The sequence below is a fragment of the Solanum lycopersicum genome, chromosome 2 (genome assembly GCF_036512215.1).
Source record: "Solanum lycopersicum chromosome 2, SLM_r2.1".
Classification (NCBI taxonomy): Eukaryota; Viridiplantae; Streptophyta; class Magnoliopsida; order Solanales; family Solanaceae; genus Solanum; species Solanum lycopersicum.
Genome location: NC_090801.1, coordinates 57313476 through 57328892, shown reverse-complemented (window position 1 = coordinate 57328892; position 15417 = coordinate 57313476). Strand labels below are relative to the sequence as shown.

The following is a 15417-nucleotide window of genomic DNA, read 5'->3' as shown; positions in this document are numbered from 1 at the left end:
ACTTTTAAATCAGTTTGATCAGCTTTTAAGCTGAGTCAAACAGGCTTTAAATCCTTAAGAAATTATAAGAAAAAGCACTTTTACTGAGAGGGTGCTTATTTGGATGGTAAGTATATTTTTTTCACTTATTTTTTATTTTTTTTTTAATTTGAAGGTTGCGAGTTTGAATCATCAAGAAAAAAAAATTTATTTTTATTGAGAGGTAAATATTTTCGAATTTAAATCATCCAGAAAATAAATAAGCATACATTTCTATTGTAAGGTCGCTTACTTCCTTTCTAACCTTCATATACTATGAAATTTGCGAGTTTGAAAAATTAAGAAAGCAAAAAAAAAGAGCACGGGTGCTTTGAATAATAAGCACTCTAAGAAAGTAAAAAAGAATACATTTTTATTGAAAGGTTGCTTACGTTCTTTTAACTTGAAAATTGCGAGTTTAGCTTACATTCATACTCGTAGTATGTTTGCATTCAAAAAGGGTACGTTTTCATCTTTGACTCTTAAGGTTAGAAGTTGTGAGTAAAGATTATAAATTTAAATTATCAAAAAGAGCAAGAACAAGAGTTCTAAGTGGATTAAAATAAGAATTAAAAACAATAAACGCACTTTATAAAATATACTGGAAATGTAATGGGTTTTGGAATTTCTGACTTTCACTCAACAAATAAGTGATAACAATTTTTTCTTTTTTCGTATACAAATATTTCTGCAAAAATATTCCACGACAATCAAGTTAATATAATTCTTTAATATATTTAACACAAAATTGTTAATTATCATTACATTCAAAAAATTCTTTAAAATATTTACCAGAATTATGATATTTTGCTGCATGGGACTACAAACATTCGGAGAAAAAAGAAAAGAGGAGAATATTCTGGAATCGAAAATTACCACCGCGCTGGGTGGAGCATATATCCATTTAAGAGCGATCAAAACGAATACTTATTAATCAAACCATAAAAATCAATTCTTGGCACCCGAAACTTTTTAATTCATCAGATCGATCCCTTGGTTTTCGTTGTCGATTCCAATTATTTCAGTACAATTTTCATGGAGGCTGGTACAGCTGTTATGCAGCAGGTACAAATCAGTGAGGCAGTATTGGAAAAACATGTATACTCTGTTTGGGCTCTGCCGAGGGAGGAGGTGAGAGTTAGGGTGAAGAAGTTGATGGAGGGTCTCCGATCGGAATTTGGTGGGCCTCAGTTTGAACCTCACGTGACCGTCATCGGAGCTATTCGGTTGACGGAGGCTGAGGCACGTGACAGGTTCAAAAAAGCTTGTGAGACAGTGAAAGCTTATAGTGCTACAGTGGAGAAGATTGATAGTGGCACTTTCTATTATCAGTGTGTTTACCTTTTGCTTCATCCAACCACTGAGGTAAAATTTTGCAACTTCTTCACTGGTTTTAGGTTTTTATTGGTTGATATGTACTGTTCTTGGTAATTTCAAATATTGTTCTTGATGAACAATGTTGTGTTTTCTTTAGCTTGTGTGATGGTAATTTGTTCAGTGGCTTGTTAAATATTTGATGTCGAAAATGGTTGATTTTTTGGCTAATGGGAGCTTAAGCCTTAAACAAAGAATACAAACAAATGGGGAATTTCGCAATCAACAAAGTGGATTATTTATTAAGATAACATGCGGGAAGATTAGTCTAGTTTGCTGTACTTCCATATAGTCATATGTACTGTAATGTATCTAAATGGGGCTGCCTAGAGTCTCTAGAATGATGGAGTTTAGTGGATAAGAAATGAAAAGTCATTGCTTTGGATGAGAAAAGCTCTGAACTCTTACTTAAAGAAGAAAGATTAGAATTTATAGTTCCACGTATGACCAGGTGCTAGTCCTATTTAAATTGTACTTAAACGCCACAAGTATGATCATGAAGTAGTTTTCTACCTTCTGGTCTCGTAATAGTAAAGGAGTCATATACGGTATTGTATGTCCACAATCTAGTATATCAAAATTGCTAGTAGGATTGAGTGTTCCTTGTCTACACTTGCTATCACCTGGATAGAAATCAATTGTGGACACAGATTAGTGGATGGGCTTGGAGCAAATACATTAGTGTATCTGAAAGCATTTCTTTTGAGATGGTATGATGATACTATGAGATGCGATATTGGTAGCTTTCTTTTCTTATCTCTTTACCCTTTGTAGTGAAAACACCCTGATTACGTAGTGAAAGCTTTTGCTTAAAGGACAAAGAATAAAGAGAAAAGGAAGTAAGGAAGAATACATCAGATAATAATGGAGATCAGATAGCTTTCATTATAAGTATAAAACATAATCGATCTGAGATTTAAGCTTGGGAACTAAACAAATGAAGAGAACTGGTAAGTTGCAAAAACTTCCCTTCTCGGTTTGTTCTGCGTAGGAAAGGAGGGAGAGTAAAGAACCAGCTCACTTTTCCCTTGAGCCTACTAACTACTTCCACGGTAAAGATAAGCCGTAAAAGTTTTGGTCCCATCCTTGTTTCTCACCCAGACCAAAGGAAATAACATAATTTTCTTTAATTTCACCTCTATCTTGCCTCCTCATATTTTCCCTTTTGTGTCTGTTCCATTTGCTTATTTCCTAGGAAGGCATACGTTTGTGTTTTAGAAATGATAGCATAAGGAGAGACTGAAACATGGAAGTGTAATGAAACTCTTATTTTAATGAGATGCCAAAGGTTTACATTTTTCATTTGTGTTACATTCTCAAGGAAATGAAGGCAGGTTGACTAAAAATATCTGTGTAGAGTTCTATGGGAGCAATGCCTGAGAAAGCAGTCAAACAGGCTTTGAGATTCATTCAAAGTGAGATGGGCTCTAAATTCCCTGAGTCAACCATGCAGAGCGAAGTATCATCATGCTAACGCTTTTGTATTTGGCCTATAGTCCTCTGCACAATTTAAGTTTCAAACTGTTGGCTCTATACCCTTGAACACCCTCTACATGCTTTACACCTTAGATTTTCTTCCTTGAGCATTCTCCTTTTTAATTTTCTTCAATTAGTTGGGTATTACTTGTATACTGTTAAATCTTTTTCTTTTCCTGAATTTAAAATTTGGTAACGAGTATGTTGTATGTACATATTATCATTATGTATAGATACTTCAATCTATTTCATACATTTTTTGGGTGGAGAAGCAGTCTTATTCACCTGTTATGTTTGAGTTAAAAAAATAATGTCAGTAGCAGTCTTATGTTTCACCAGGCTTTGCTTGTGTATAAATTTTGGTGCAATTGCTGACATCAGTGACCTGATATTTGTTCTCCTCTTCCAGGTTGTGGAAGCAAGTGCTCTCTGCTGCAGTCACTTTGGTTACAACAGATCGGGATGTAAGATAAACATTTTTTTCTTTAGATTTTGTGCCCCATTCAGCTTCTCTAGTCACAAAAAGTGTATTTCTCCTTGGTATTTTCTTTTTAGTACAACAGTGACTACAACTATTCCTCAGTCCAAAACAGGTTGCGGTTCATCTTTTCCTAGATGCGTTCTTGAATTATAGATTTTAGAATATGGAGACAACACTCATCCCTTTTTAATTTCACCAAAGATTGTACTGTACTACTCGGTATTCTTACACAAACAGATTTTGAACTTCCTTAGTAGTAATAAAAATAGCTCCCCTGATTTCTATTCCCTCAATTTTCTTACAGTCCTTCACTTCTGTAGAAAAGCGGTCTTTCGAGCTCTCCTTCCCCTCTTATTTTCTGCCACCTTGCCCCACTCTTCATCATATACCCCACCCCGTGGATGAACTTCTTTAGCTTTAAGATAGCAAAAGGAAGCTCACTGATATTCAATAGAGACAACATGTCAAATACTAAAACCATAATTTTTGAACACCGATGCTAGTCTACCATTTGTTTCCACTTCTTAAAAACGATGATTCTTACATCAGTTTTTGAGTTTGGTGATTTCAGGAAAAGTTATTCACTCCCGCCTTGCCCCCTTCTTTGATTTTCTTTCAACATTTGTTTTTGCCTAACATTGTCATATGGGCTATATTTTCTGTGGCTGATGTCTTACTTTCGTGATCATGCAGCATATATGCCACATTTGAGCCTTCTTTACGGAGATTTAACCGATGAAGAAAAGAAGAAAGCTCAAGAAAAGGCTTATATCCTCGACGAGGGCATTTCCAGCTTGAGCTTCCCGATATCTCATCTTGCATTGTGTAAAACAGACACTGAAGATAAAAGCTGCAAATCATGGGAGACAGTGGAGGAGTGCTCTCTTCAGCCATAACTAGCATGCTAAAAGCTAATAATTTGTTGGCCATGAGCCGAATCTCATCTCGTTTACATTTTTACCTTACACACCTTGAACTGCAGCTGCAGCCTGCAAGGTTGAACTTTGCAAAAGTTGTATTACTCTTTTTATGTGCTATAAATAAGAACCTTTAGTACTATTGGCCTTTCCTTTCCTTTACATGCGTTTAACTAGAACATGCAAAACAGTGAGAGGGGCAATAACATAACAAATCCAGTGTAATCTCACGGGTAGAGTTTCAAAAAAATAGAGTAAACAGACTTTACCTTATCTCATGGAGGTAAAAATAATGACGCAATAACCAAAACACAAGAAACAATTCGTGATAATTGCCTTACTAAAGGAGAAACAGGTACGGGGAACTAAACTATCGTCCATCACCAAGCCTATACAATTAAAATGCGAGACAATGTTTAACTATCCATCACCAAGCCTATACAATTAAAATGCGAGACAATGTTTAACTATCTAAATTAGTCATCCGCCCGACAAACATATTAAAAGAACATTAAAGATTCAACATTTAAACATCTGATTTTCTTATTCAAGAAGTCTCAAACAATTCCCACTTGCTAGTGGTACATTGAACAGCGGAAATAAGTTAAAATACACGAAATTTTAGGAAATCGAAATGTAATACTATTGTTTATTGGGTTAGTATTTTTTTGGTCAATTTTGATCAAGATACATTTTTAGCATACACATTTTTTTTTACAAATTACTCTTTTGTATTAGTGAAAGAAATATGCAACCAAGACACGTAATTTGTAATTTATAAGATAAGACTTGAACAAAAAATATTTTTCATGAAAAAATAAATAATTATATTTTCCTTAAAACATGAGTAGATAAATGATGATCGTCGATTCTGGGGTAACAATAAATATATATAAACTATAAAGAAAAGAATAGTTCTTCAAGTTCAACTTGTACAACTGCAAATAGTCATGTTAATAATTAAATGTATGTGAACTATTAAGATGGCTTTTAATCTTAGTTACGACTTTATGATATAGATGAATGTTATAGCTAGCCATTGATTTTTTCTTTAACGTCAACTTGATTTTTATTCAACCTGACGAGCTAGAAAACAAGACGGTATATTACCTTCAATAAACTTTTTGTTGAAATATTCAAAATTATATTAGTGACAGACGAATATACCAAGGATATCGTGCAATAATAATTAAAAAAACAAAACAAATACTCCTACTGTCATAGTATATGATAAGGATAAAAATAAAAATCGTAAACCTGGGACCACCCCAAATATAAATCAGATATGTACTAACTATTAAGCATCGTCAATCGTCCAAATCTACTCTATATAATTTGTCGTAAGAAAATACTCCATCTATTCCTATTTAGTTATTCACTTTAGAGGTGACACACATATTAAGATATCAATTATTATCACAGATTAATTATAATTTTACTTTTAACTTAAAAGATTATTACAACTTAATAGTACTAGAAGTTTTCTAAAATTAAATAAGGGCATATTAGAAAAAAAACTATTGTTCTTTCTTAATTTATTAAAATAATCAATAAATATAAAAAAAAATATAGACAAGTAAATAAAAACATTTAATGGGACAATCTTTTTTATTCAAATTACAAATGATCATAGTAGTATTAATTTTCACTTGTTCTAGCAGTAAGGTTCAAATTTCAAAATTGGAGGTTTTAGAATTTGCAAGAGCATGCAGTAGAGCGCGTGACAAATCATATATTATGTCACATTCATTTATTTTGCTGCCAATTTGTAAACAAAGTTGCACTTTGTTATCGTGTGATGTGCCAACTCAAACATCAAAATAACGTGTTCTTTAATCTTTATTTATGGTCTGACGTTGGAATTGTAACACTTAACCTCCAATTGAGTTCAATCTTAATATTTTGTTGTATTGGTGTTAAAAAGAATTTTTAAAAAAATGATGCATATCAATGATTAATAAAACGAATGATTTGAACGGTTCTTTTTCTCTTATTATATTTAAATATGTATTTTTAGCAGTACTTAACAATTTTTGTATATGTCTCTAAAGGTTTTAGTAACATTGAATCTAATGACATATTTTTTATTAATATTTTTATTTATTACTGTTAAAAGCTATTTTCATTATAATGTTTTGTGCTAATAAATTTTAAAATATAAGTCAGGTTCAAGACATTATTATATCGAAACATAAACGTTATAATTTGTGAAAGTGAGCAAATTATTAGAGGATTAAATTATCTAATAAAAAGACCTTGTGAAGTACACGAAATAAAAAGTGGTGAGAAAATATAAAGAGAAGTCTTTTGTATGATTGCCGAAAGTATTTTGAAAGAAAATACATTATGACATAAGATAAAAGTAAACAAAAAGAAAATGCACCCTTACGCGGATTCCCGTGCCATTCATCGTAAAATAAAATAAAGAGTCCTAAAATAAATTAGGTTCATTATACATTAATTTTAACTTCTTTTTTCTTTTAACTCGTATAGTTTTTCTCTATTTCAATTACATTAGTCATTTTTGAAAAGAATGATGTGTTTTTTTATTTAGTATTTAATGATACTATCGACATTTTATCTATATTAGATTCCTTTTATTCGGCAAAAAAAATTCATAAATATAAAACTCTTCTATTAAAAAAAAAGAAAAAAAATTACGTATTTATTTTAGAAATAGATTTGGAAGTTGGAACATTGCAAAACTTTTTTATATTTTCTTAAATTTCCGCACTCAATCAAAAGGCATCACATAAACTATCCAAATAGATCGTGCACTAACCATTTCAAGTATTGCTTTATGCGAGGGGCTTATTAATTTAACTCCAGGAATTAATAAGTAAATTTATGTTAAAATGTTTAATACGTAAACAATAGACTTATAGGTTCTTATAACAATATAAGACTGAAACTGATATTAATCATGATTAAATTATTAATTGGCGGTAATGATTTTAATCATATTATATTGAAATTCTTTTTCTATTTATTTATATCATAATCTAAAAATAAACTTGACACGGAAGTAAAAGAACGTGTAAAAATATTTAAATTTTATTGTAATAGTGTAAAAATATTAGAATTTTATTCTAGTATATATTTCAAGTATTTGACATACGTATATATTTACTTTAGTTATGATCTTTTAAAACACTCCTAATTGGATAGACTCTTATTTCCAACTAGAACTAGAATAACTAAAAGCAAATTAATTACTAAAGCAATACAAATCCATAACACAAGGCATGTCTACCTTGACTTAGTGTTTAAGTAAATCCATAAAACAATTTATGAGTTGACTTGAAATTCAAGTATAATCCCATTATATTTTAATTTAACTTTAGATCATGTTGAGTTGAGGTTAAAGCATTTTGTTACTTTGTTTTGAAAGCAACTAAGAAATTGTCAATTCAATTATCACATTTTTCAATATTATCGTAATCTAGTTATAAGGAAACAAAGACTTTCAAGTTTAAATAATCTAGAACGCAAATTTGATTAATTACTTAACTATAATATAAACTACAAAGAGCCATATTGTACCTACTACATTAAGTTCATTCCATGTTATAATCAAGTTCCAGTCATGTGTAGGGAGGATAAAATAAGAAAACGGAAAATGACATCGTTGTTCCTTTTTCGTCGTAAAATAGTTAAAATGCACAATGAACTTATTTTTTCAACCTTAATCATGACTTAATAATTTACTATATTTTTATTTTTATTTTACGCATATCGATCCGCAACTTGTAAATTAATCCTTAGCCATCAAATTGGAAAATATAAGTTCTCCGTACGCTTAAATACCCCCTTAAGAATAAAAAATGTTGAAACAGCCCCAATATTTAGATGAAATTACAAACTGGCCCCGTTCGTTACAGTTGGTTTAACTTCCCTTCCGACCAACTTGCGCGTCGTTTCACAGAAAAATCAGATTCTCCACCAGTCGCACCCGTTGACGCGTGAGTACCACGCACCTTCTTCCTTATTTCCAATTGTCAACGTCCACCAATCCCCACTTGTTTTCCTATTTTTCTCACTTTCCTAAAACCCTTTGAAACGCTCAAAGACATCAAATTCTTATCCTTTAAATAGCCCCCATTGAAAGCAAAGTCTCGTGTTTTTTTTTTCAAGTAGACCCTGTTATTATTAGTATCTTTAAACTATCTTGTTCAACTGTTAAATTTTTCAAACAAAAAAGGAAGAAAAATCTATTCTTTTTCAAGTTTATTCACCTCTGATCCTAAATTTGGTTGAAATAATAAGTTTCAAGAATACCCTTTTGCCATCTTTGGTTTCTTGAATAGCCCTAGTATGAAGCATTAAGTTTAGCTGACACCCTTTTTGCAGATTTTTGATTCTTGAAAAAGCTTTGATCTTTGTTGCTTGTTTTGTGCTTCTTAAGCTGTAATGTTCTTTATTACTACTTTTTAAGTCAAATTTACGTTTCAGTAGGCTTGTTAGGTTGAGGGGCTGCAGATCTTAAAAGGGGTTCAAGCAGATTAGTTGTTGGAATCTTGATCTTGAAATGGAACCAGTAAGATTCTTGTTGGGTAAGCAATCGTCCCTTGCACCAGAAAGGGTGATTGCTGCAGTGGAAATTGAGAGTGAAGATGGGGAGGAAGGGGATGTTATAGATATTGATCCAAGGATCAGGCTGATGTATTCTGCTAATGAGGGTGATATAGAAGGGATCAAGGAGCTTTTGGATTCGGGGACTGATGTGAACTTTCGAGATGATGATGAGAGGACTGCCCTACATGTTGCTGCTTGCCAAGGTTACAGTGATGTTGTGCAGCTGTTAATTGATAATGGGGCTGAAATTGATTCCGAAGATCGCTGGGGAAGCACGGTATATCTCATGAAACTAGTTCTATTATCATATGAATTTTGTGTATACCTAATGATTGGTAATGTGATATATAGTTAGATAATGCTTGATTGTGATTATGATTTTATATTGTTGACATCTTTACTTTTGGGTAGTTAGCTGTTATTGGAGAAAAAGGTATGGTCCCTTGCAGCCTGGTTTTATTTATCTATGTTCATTGAATCCAAACTTGATTCAGTTGATTTAATGAATTCATTCGAGGAAAGTGTCGTAAGAGAGTTATGTGGAATAAATTTCTAAAACTGCATTATATGAGTGGTTATAAATATGGGAGTACTTTATAACCATTGTTCTTGTTCTAGTATCAATGTCATTTTACTTGTAAGCAGAAATTTTATCAGGTCATAATATCTCTGTAATTTCAAGGAGACCCCAGTATTGCAGCCCCCAGTTTTTTACTTCAAACCCCTCTTTGCATTGAGGGAAGAGTAAGAAATGACAATAGCATTGTCGTGTATTACCAACCATTATTGACACAATGTTACTATCTAAAACTATGAAGTATCCTGCTTTTCCTATTGATCAACATGTTCTGAGCAATCTGATCTTTTCTGAGCAGCCTTTAGGAGATGCAATACATTATAAAAATCATCATGTGATCAAGCTACTAGAGGAACATGGTGCCAAGCCTCCTGTAAGTTTTATTTTCCGTTCTATTTTACTCATCAAGTGATTAAAAGAAAACTTTTGTCCATTGCACAAAAGATTGCTTGGCTTTATTGCTGTCTAAATTTTGTTTTGGAAAAATGAAAATTCTCATCCAGATGGCTCCCATGCATGTCAACAATTCACGTGAAGTTCCAGAGTATGAGATTGATGCTAAAGAACTTGATTTCACGAACAGCATTGAATTGGCCAAGGTAATTTCATATATAATATGTGAACATTTTTACATAAACTTGATTGGTAATTAGCTACTTTCAATGGGCTAGGTATGCTGATTTTCCTTTCAAAGTATTTCCTTTTTAACCTATTGTCTTGGGAGGTTATATTTAGAAGTGAACACAACTAAATTGAGTGGGATGCTCGGTTGGTCATAAGTTGATCTTCTTTGGTGTTTCTGTCATAAGAAGTCCTTATGTTAGGGTGCTATGTTTGGAAAAAGCTGGGAAATATTCACCTGATCCTTTTCCTATTCTTCTAGTATGTTGCTCCAATCTACAAACTTTTCCTTCTGTATCTTTCTTCTGATTCCTGAAATATTGTAGGGAACCTTTCATATTGCCTCATGGCGTGGAATAAAAGTTGCTGTGAAAAAGTTTGGAGATGATGAGATCGCTGATGAGGATAAAGTGTGAGTATAAGATACCAATGTTGCTTCTGTGGAATCTTCTAGTGAGAACAGAAAGCCCATAAGAGCTTCTTCTTCACATTGTTTAGCTCTCCTCATATCTCACTTGTTTATTACATATTTGGATATTTGTAGGACGGCATTCAGAGACGAGCTTGCACTGCTCCAGAAGATTAGACATCCAAATGTCGTCCAATTTCTTGGTGCTGTAACACAAAGTAGCCCGATGATGATAGTGACGGAATACTTACCAAAGGTAGTCCCAAGTTTACTCTCTTATTTTTTCTTGATAAAAAATGGTGTGTATGGTTATGTTTCACAACACTTCACTTGATGGGGTGAACGTTTTAGTTATTCTACACATTTATCTTTATTGATTCCTTTCTCTATTTTTTTCTTTTCTAGCAAAAGCAACAGCCCTGATACTAATTGTCTTTTTCATGGCTATACATTTCCAGGGTGATCTTCATGCATATTTGAAGAATGAAGAATCTCTTAGACCAACAAAAGCTATCAGATTTGCAATAGACATCGCAAGGTTCACATGCCACTCTACACTATTAGCTAATGTTATAAACTCACTATGTAAGAACAAGACCAACACTTATATAAAATGTCTGGAACCTGAGGAACTTTGTAGAGTAACATTTAAAACCACACAACTTGCATATCTCTTGGTTTTAAATTCTAAAAATTAGCATCTGTGGGAGGCAGAGCAAGTAATCACTCAGCTGTTGATTATACCTCTGAGAATGTTTATCGCATAATTCATCTAGTAGTTTTTTATGAATCTTTAGTTAACATCTATTGTGTTCTTAAAGATTCCATCTGGTGTTTGCATATCCACTGGTAATATTAATAGAAAGAAGAAAAGAAAATAGAAGATCATACTTGTTAATTGACATGCCACTTTTTCCTTGATCGCGAGGTTATCTGCTGACCTAGTATTCAAATTTCCTGCATATCACTTTAAGCTTATCCTAGGAATATCAAATAGGATGTATTGAGTAAACAAAAAGGAAACGAGAAGATGTAACACTGGTTGCTTTTTCCATCAGTCATTATTGGAAGTTACTGAACATCATTTTGATATTGCTCTCTACTTCAACTTTGTTTGACCTGCTTCCCAGCTAAAAATTATGCCCTGGGTCTGTAGTATCCTGTATTATTTCAAATATAATGCGTTATCTTTATACCCATTTCAAGTCTTCCTACTATTTAATATTATCATAAATCATTGAATCATTCTCTTTTAACTCTGAGATAGTCAAAACAGCCCAAAGAAATCGGATTGGAGCATCGAGGATCTCTTCAAAAGTTATTTTCTAATTCTATTAAAATTTAGATTTCCAAATTTCACTTGAATTTCCACAGTTGTTTGGCATGTGAAACACTTTGAATCAGCTCATGCTTGTTATTTACTAAAATAATCTATCAAACATACTGTATGACTCATGTTAGCTTGAAGCATAATGTGTATAAGTAGAATTTTAACCAGTCTTGTGTTTTATATTGTTGCAGAGGACTGAACTATCTACATGAAATTAAACCTGAAGCGATTATTCATCGTGACCTAGAGCCTTCGTAAGTTCTTTTCTTTTATTAGTTTTCCTGTGATTCCATTTGTGTAAGCAAATTCCCTTCCAAGCTTTTGTTGACAAGCCTCAATCTTTGAAGTTCCCTTCTTTCAAAATTGAGTTCTTTCATCTTAATGTTTTAATATTTTCACGTGACATAACAGAAATATTTTGAGGGATGATACGGGACACCTGAAAGTTGCTGATTTTGGAGTCAGCAAGCTATTGAAAGTTACCAACAGGGTCAAAGAAGATAAGCCTCTGACATGTGATAACACATCTTGTGAGTACTCCTTTCTTTTAGCTATCACAACGTTTCTTTTCCAATGGAGAACCATGCTGACATTTGACACAGACTCGGCAGTATTTGTGACACTGTTGTTGCTGCTTGTTAGGATGTAAAATTCCTGTCAGTCTAATTTTAAAAAAATTGTTCACCATTGCATGGTGCCGTTATTGCTTCTACTGATCCATTTCTGTTGATTAATCTTTAAAAAATCTCTTAACCTGTTTCCTTTTTTGTCTTTTGTTTTGTTGGAAATAAATAGGCCGATATGTAGCTCCAGAGGTTTTCAAAAATGAGGAATACGATACCAAAGTTGATGTCTTTTCCTTTGCTTTAATTTTGCAAGAGGTAACATTTTCTCTGTCTTGTTTGAATTTTTTTATCTTAAGAAATGACAGTTCTTTAGTTCATTAATTGTGGACCATATATATAAAAATATATATGTTCATATATTATTTTCATGATTAATACTATATTCTGAATGGAATTACATTATTGAAATGAAATAGACAGTGTTAATATCTGCTGAGGGAACTGACAGCAGGTGGTTAACTATCTGATGTGGGAACTGACAGCAGGGAACTGAAACTGCAGTTTTTCTTTTCTACCATCTAAATAAATCAGTACCGCAATACATATTGATTATACTCTATACTAGTGTTGATCTGCTCTATGATGCTAGAAATCAACTAAATTTTCTAAAATGTGCTTTATGAACTTCCACAAGTCAAGGATGTGCATATTTTCTATTTTTGTTTCCACAAATAAGTTGGGATTTTGATAATGCTGTCGTGTACTTTAGATGATTGAAGGCTGCCCCCCTTTCAAAGCAAAGAATGAAAATGAAGTACCTAAACACTATGCTGCTAAGGAGCGCCCTCCTTTTAAAGCGCCAGCAAAATGTTATGCCCATGGACTTAAGGAGTAAGTTCTCTATCAATTTATTTGTGGAACTCCATAGTCTAATACTTGTGCAATGCAATGGAAACTCTATGTTCTCATTGAAATTTAAGAAAATGATAACAATTAAGATATCAAGTAAAATTCGACAACATTTGTTTATGACTGGTCTAAGTCTAAGTACTGTTTCTATTTATCTAACTATCACAATTTACATATGTGAAAAGAGTAAGAATAACAAGGAAAGTACACTTCATGGACATGCTTCATTATTTAAACATAAATATGCTTACGGAAGAAGATATATGTGGGGTTTATACTAGCATGGTTCTGCCCGAAGGACCAAGCTTTACTTCTTGGACAAGTTCGGTATATTGGCTTCCCTTTGTTGGCAGATATTATAGTCGCATTGCACTTATCCCACCAATACGTCATCAAAAGCCTCTCCTGGCTCATGCTTAGACACTCTAAGATCCTTTCTCGAACCTGCTCCCACTTTGAATCAATCTATTTCTTATTCTAAGGGCCTCAAAGACAGCTTATAGAAAACAGAGCTTTGACCTATGAGATTGCCTTGTATTCCACTTGGTCGCATACCCAGACAGAAACTAAGCTCCCATTCCCGACCCATTTAACAAGCTACGACAAGTAACAACTGTAGAACAATTTGTCCTTTTAGAAACCATTAAGGGAAGTGTATGTTAAAGACTCCTACCTATGTGTCCTGTGTTCTGACAAATAAGTTATAGACCTTCATTTGTTAAAATTTCTTTTAAGTGCCAATGGCCGCATTTTATGTGATAATAAGAATACTTTTACAGTTAAGTTCTAGAGTTCAATGACCATCCTTTCCCTGTGTGCAACTTAATGGAGGATCTATAAATCATGACATAGACATTCCCATGCAATTTATGAACAGAACAGTTTAGGTTTAAAACTAAACAAAAGGAAGTCGATCCAGAAGTCAATTTGTAACTTCTTTGATTCTACTTATTCTACAGTTGACTAGGTTTATAATTGTGGTTCTATATTTGATACTTTTTGAGATATTCAATAATGAACTGGTTTGCTGTGAATCAACTCTTTTTTCCCCACAGTATAGGTTTTAGCTTTTTATGGTGACCAAATCATCACTGCCATTGTTGTTATTACTACCGATTTAGTCAGAGTTGATTTTGATTTTCCAGGCTGATTGAAGAGTGCTGGAATGAGAATCCGGCTATGCGTCCAACTTTCAAGAAAATAATCCCAAGGCTCGAGGCCATTTACAACAAATTTGGCCAGAAAAGGCGTTGGAAGGTAAACCTTTCGGTCATTGCACTTATAAATAGTGATTGGTGCCTATGTATTTTGAACTTCTCATATTGGTGATCAATGAATTAAAACTATTTTCCAAGCTTAGTCAAGTAGATCTGTATTTCCTAAATCACTTGAGCATCTGTGATTGCATGAGTAGTTCTTATACATCCCATTCACCTCTTTCTACGCTTCAACAAGTGCGTAGCAACTAGCAAATAATACATAATTGCATAAACTTGACAGGAAAATAAAAACATGCTCATGTTCTGATTGATAAGAGTCTCCTCTGGGTTTCTGCTGATTTTCATGCCTAGTACTAGAGGACAAGCCAGTATTTCCGATAATGTTCTGTTTCTTTTTTCATCTTTCCTTCATACTTGTCTCATCGACATAGTCAAAGGTGGTTTAGAATTTTGGCTTAAGCTTAACGATGCCTGAGTCTCAGCGATGGCCTGTATTGTGTTTTAGGAGATATAGTTTTGTTGCTACTTCAATGCACCCTATATATGTGATGATCAGTCTGAGTTAAGCTTAGATCTCTCATTTCATCTTGTATGTGTTTCTCTATGCAGGTTAGACCATTGAAATGTTTCCAGAATTTCGAGGCCATGTGGAAGAAAGAAAACTCAAGTTCAAGAAGGAATGGATCATCGCGATCAAACAGCAGTATCTAACAAATTGTGGATATTTCCTTTGTTCAAGTGTGCATATATGTTTCCTTCACAGATTTCTGCCAAATATATCAGTAGTAGGAAGTTGTATCACTTTTTCTAGCTTTAAATCTCTAGATGTCCAAAACAAATGGTCATCCTTTTTTTTTCTTTGCCTCTTTCTATTGAGATCTATATTGTCTATGTACACTATAGTAGTAAAAATATTCATGGTGCAAATGCTATGTTTTCATCTA

The 15417-nt window shown here is 33.1% G+C and overlaps 2 protein-coding genes across 2 annotated transcripts; both read left to right on the top strand.

Annotated features, from left to right (window-relative positions):
* The first annotated feature begins 648 nt into the window (after positions 1-648).
* Positions 649-4408, top strand: LOC101264483 (cyclic phosphodiesterase). Its single transcript, XM_004232966.5, has 3 exons — positions 649-1383; positions 3278-3332; positions 4043-4408. The coding sequence occupies exons 1-3, from the start codon at positions 1054-1056 to the stop codon at positions 4243-4245; spliced, it is 588 nt and encodes a 195-aa protein (XP_004233014.1). The 5' UTR covers positions 649-1053; the 3' UTR covers positions 4246-4408.
* Positions 4409-7985: 3577 nt separating this feature from the next.
* Positions 7986-15417, top strand: LOC101254558 (serine/threonine-protein kinase 12-like). The gene is made up of 12 exons (XM_004232931.5): positions 7986-9118; positions 9717-9791; positions 9922-10017; positions 10366-10451; positions 10584-10704; positions 10907-10986; positions 11970-12032; positions 12190-12308; positions 12574-12659; positions 13114-13235; positions 14399-14510; positions 15083-15417. Exons 1-12 carry the CDS (start codon positions 8795-8797, stop codon positions 15182-15184), a joined length of 1386 nt encoding a protein of 461 aa, XP_004232979.1. The 5' UTR covers positions 7986-8794; the 3' UTR covers positions 15185-15417.

Excerpts from the sequence above, each read along its gene's own strand:
- LOC101264483 (XM_004232966.5), top strand. The coding sequence starts at position 1,054 with ATGGAGGCTGGTACAGCTGTTATGCAGCAGGTACAAATCAGTGAGGCA. Across the intron at positions 1,384-3,277 it reads TGCTTCATCCAACCACTGAG|GTTGTGGAAGCAAGTGCTCT; the intron begins GTAAAATTTTGC and ends CTCCTCTTCCAG. Across the intron at positions 3,333-4,042 it reads TGGTTACAACAGATCGGGAT|CATATATGCCACATTTGAGC; the intron begins GTAAGATAAACA and ends GTGATCATGCAG.
- LOC101254558 (XM_004232931.5), top strand. The coding sequence starts at position 8,795 with ATGGAACCAGTAAGATTCTTGTTGGGTAAGCAATCGTCCCTTGCACCA. Across the intron at positions 10,452-10,583 it reads ATCGCTGATGAGGATAAAGT|GACGGCATTCAGAGACGAGC; the intron begins GTGAGTATAAGA and ends GGATATTTGTAG. Across the intron at positions 14,511-15,082 it reads GCCAGAAAAGGCGTTGGAAG|GTTAGACCATTGAAATGTTT; the intron begins GTAAACCTTTCG and ends TTCTCTATGCAG.